At 34.4% G+C, this 4,505-nt stretch overlaps 1 protein-coding gene across 2 annotated transcripts; it reads left to right on the top strand.

Moving 5' to 3' along the window:
- Positions 2,787–4,488, top strand: LOC107628166 (probable WRKY transcription factor 70). Of its 2 annotated transcripts, none has more exons than XM_021115372.1 (2): positions 2,787–3,235; positions 3,793–4,488. In XM_021115372.1, exons 1-2 carry the CDS (start codon positions 2,838–2,840, stop codon positions 4,385–4,387), a joined length of 993 nt encoding a protein of 330 aa, XP_020971031.1. In that variant the 5' UTR covers positions 2,787–2,837; the 3' UTR covers positions 4,388–4,488. The 2 variants fall into 2 exon arrangements, with proteins under 2 accessions (XP_020971031.1, XP_016186444.1); XM_016330958.2 differs by having other exon boundaries at positions 3,790–4,488.

Raw genomic sequence — 4,505 nt, 5'->3', positions numbered from 1 at the left:
GGAGGCGGGTAGCGGCATGTGTGTGTGAAGGTGAGGGGAAGGTACGAGTGAGTTAGGGTTAGGTAAAATTAGAGTTTTCTTTTGGGGATTGTAGGGTTTGGTAAGAATTTTAATAAAAATAAAAGGGTAGAGTAATAATTTCAAAATCAAATTAAATACAAAATAATTATTTTTGAAATATCATTTAATTATTAACTTATAAATTATTTTTAAATAAATACTAATTTAATAAAAATTAAAAATAATCAAATTAATTCTCCTTTATTTTTAAAATAAGGTTCAAAACCTAAATATTCAAATTGAAACATATAAAATTCTCATTATTTTTCAATTACTAAAGTTTTAAATCATAAATAAAAAATTACCAAACTAATATAAAAATCTCTGAAAAATACCACCTTTTATAAATAATTTATTATTTAATTTTTAAAAATTCGGGATCTTACATTACTCATTTATATTGATGATGTTGTGATAGCTGGAGATGACATGACTGAAATTAACTTCATCAAATCATTGTTGGATACAAAATTTAGAATAAAAGACATTGGTGACTTGAAATACTTCCTAGGCATAGAGGTTACCCGAATCAAGGAAGGACTGGCCCTGTACCAAAGAAAGTATGTATTAGACATTTTGAGATACCATCAACTTGAAGACTGCAAACCAGCTTTCACACCAATTGATTACTCTTCGAAATTGACAAAAGATGGGGAACCACTGCCTTCCAACACTGAGTATAGAAATCTCATTGGCCGATTGCTCTACTTAGCTAATACTCGACCCGAAATTAGTTTTGTTATTGACAAATTGAGTCAGTTTTTTGAAGCACCAATTGATGTGCACTTCAAGGCAGCAATCACGATTTTCAAATACATCAAAGGATCCCCAGCCAATGGTCTATTTTTTCCTACAAGCACAGACATCACAGACTCACAGTCACAGGATTCTCGGATCCAGATTAGGTAGCTTGCCCAGACACTAGAAGATCCACTACTGCCTATTGTTTATATGTTGGAAGCTCCATTGTGTCATGGAAGAGTAAAAAACAAACAACTGTAGTTGCCTCTTCCATAGAAGCTAAGTATCGGACACTTGCATCAGCTACTAGAGAAGCCATATCGATAAAGAAGATCTTGTTAAACTTAAGGTTGGAACTAAAGCAACCAGTTAGCATCTACAGCGATAGCTAAGCAGCAATTCATATAGCCTCTAATTCAGTTTTTCATGAACGAACCAAGTATATTAAAGTTGATTGTCACATTGTAAGAGACATGCTGCTCGAGAAAATCTTTCATTTTTTGCCAATTTCTACTCGTGAGCAAGTTGCGAATTTATTGACCAAACCTCTTAATCCAGGAACCTTTTCTGTTCTCATTGGCAAGTTAGGCCTGAAAAATATTTTCACAGAACCATCTAACCAACTTGAACTAACAACTTGTTGATTCTAGAAACAAGAGAGCTACTAGTAGTTAGGAGTAGAATCTTTTCTATTAGTAATTGGTAGTTAGTTAGAAGCCAACTAATGTGGCACCTATCTATATGTTTATGTAAGGAAGTAGCACTAACAGTGTAGTTGAGTTTCGCCATTCATTACATCTAAGCTTCTTTTCTTCACTCTCCTCTTCTCTGTTGCAATATTTCACACACTCTTGCTATAAAATATTGCACCATTTATCAAAGAACTTATCCATCCACGACGCGCAGCTCCATTGGCGACTCACAGCTCCCCCACACACCTCCTCCATCCATGCGCGCCTCCTCCGTCCTGGGTCTCCTCCATTGTCGCGATCCTTCTCCGTCTAAGGTACTTCTACTTGCACAACTATGTTTGATTGGGGGGTTTCGTAATATAAATATAATTTGGATGTGCTAAACCCTAATTTTCACTACTATGTTAATTTCGGATTTAAAATATTAATGTAATTTGGATGTGTAATGATCTCATTTTTTATGTGCTCATATTATTCATGTTAATATTGGATGTGTTTGTGTTTCTGCTGTGTCATTTTTAATTTTTCAAAAATTAGATATAAGAATATTATTGTTCTTGTAAGTGTTGAGGATTTGTTCGTTTTTATTAGTGATTTTTGCAGTCTATCAATTATTTGGTGTGCAATTTTGTAATTTTAGTTGTGTAATTTTATTAGATGTGTAATCTTATAAATTTGGAATTGTAAACAAATTATATGAATATGAATTTCGAATGTGTTGATGAAATAATTAACAAATATTATTATTATAGTTTTGGATGTGTTGAAAGAGAAAGAGTTCAAGAGAGATCCGTACATGTGGTGTGATGATGGTGTATTGAGGAGAAAAAAAATAAAAAGTAAGTAATTTTTTTGATTTTTTAAATAATCAATATGGTAAAAGTAAACATTTAAATTAAATTGATTAAATAATAATGAATCTTTACAAATAAAAAACATAATCAATTAAAAAATTAAAATAATACATTATTATTAAATTTAAAAATTCAACAAAATCCAAATTTTAAAAAATAAATAACATTTTTCAACAAAAACAAAACACCATGTGAGAGAGAGTTAGAGAGATTAGAGATTCGAGATTTCGAGAACAATGCAATGCAAGGATCAAATATACAAGCGCCCGAAAGGGCCCACGAATTGGAAATGACGTCACCTGGATGACCTCAGGTGGTGCCAACTGCCAAGCAGTACACATGGCAGATCTCTAGCCGTTGGATGGCGACGCGGCTCATGAATCCCTAGTTGACGTGCTGAATTTTAGTTAAGGTTCTATGGATCTTCCTCACATTCCCTAACAAGTACTATAGCCAGATCTGTCTAATCTCCATAGATTAGAACTGCAACATGAAAATGATTATGGAGGATGATGATATTGTTAGCAGGGAGGATGGTATAAAGGCAATAATAGAGGAGGAGCTTGTGAGAGGGCGTGAATTTGCCGATCAGTTAAGACAACTTATCGTCATCAATAAAGAAGATGATGACTCAGCTGATCATCAATGGCTTCTCAGTAACGTCCTCACCTCCTTCGCCAACACCCTCTCTCTCTTGAACAAATATCCCATACATCCAAATCCAATTCATCTTCACCAATCTTCTGCTTCTTCCTCTTCTTCCCATAATAGTGATCTTCTCATCATGCAAATGCAGCACCCGCAGATCCACCCTTGCTTGCTTACAGATGACAACCACATTTGCAAGACCCCGCCGCCGCCGGACACAAGAGGCTCTTACCGGAGAAAGTAATCATCATTCATTACTTATTATTATCTATATTATTTTTCCACTGCTCTCTTGATTTTACCTTTACATCATTTATAAAGAGAAATTAGTACGTTGTATTTTTTATTTATATATATTTTATTTAATTTCTCGCATCTGAATTAATAGTGTCATGAGCCTATATATTTAGATGGATTATGCTATGTGTACATTAAAATCAATCATTAAAATCAGTAACTAGTATAAAATACATACTGAAATATAAATATATTATGAAAATAAATTAACCAACATATGTATTTATACATAAATACATTGATGACTAATTTTAGTGACTAATTTTAGTATTTTTCTGTTTAGATAGAGAGAATATAAGATAAAATAGGGATAGAATCATAGAAATGCTTAAACTTCGTCTGTTATTCCTTGTTATTACTAAATAATTGTTATGAATAGGATCTGAGATAAAAATGCGTTACTTTATCTATAGATTCATTAACCTAGAAGTAGCCTTGGAAATAAACCCTAGTTGTGGTTATTTATATTATTATTTGTTGTTGGTTGTTGGTTGTAGAAGAAACATAGAGACATGGAAGAAGGAGACGGAGAATGAAAGAGAGGAGGATGGGCATCAATGGAGGAAGTATGGACAGAAGGCAATCCAGAATGAGAAATACACAAGGAACTACTTCCGATGCACTCACAAGTACGAACAGGGATGCCGAGCAACCAAGCAAGTTCAGAGAATTCAAGAGAAGCCTCCGTTGTACAGGGCCACCTATCATGGCCGCCACACCTGCACCAACACAGACACTACTAATAACCACGTACTCATCATGGAGGAATTAGATTACCCTACTTCCTCCTCCTCCTCCATATTCCTCAGCTTTGACAACTCCTTCCCTAATCCACCAACCAATCCCTTTCTCTCATCATCTTCTTCTTCGCTTTTCCCCTCAACAGCACCGCCGCTACCTGCGATGATGATAGTGGAAGAGGATCGGCAAGTTCTTCCCTCAACTACTTCAACTCACCCCGTTTTGGATGATTCGTCAAGGCATCATGTGGTCCCTATACTATCATCGTCAGAAAATAATAATATTTGCTGGGATGATATGATGATGATGGCTGCCATGTCTCAAGTGTTATACGATTCTGTTGATGAGGGATGACGACTTTCTCTCTCTCTTAGATTTTGACTACTACATTTAATTACAAGCTCGAAATGTTAAGTTCACAGCAAAAGAAACAATTAGAACTTTATTTAGTTATTAAACTTTAATTGTTATT

This window comes from Arachis ipaensis, chromosome B02 (genome assembly GCF_000816755.2).
Source record: "Arachis ipaensis cultivar K30076 chromosome B02, Araip1.1, whole genome shotgun sequence".
Lineage (NCBI taxonomy): Eukaryota > Viridiplantae > Streptophyta > Magnoliopsida > Fabales > Fabaceae > Arachis > Arachis ipaensis.
Note: the sequence above shows the minus strand (reverse complement) of the source record. Positions and strands in the feature narration are given on the sequence as shown.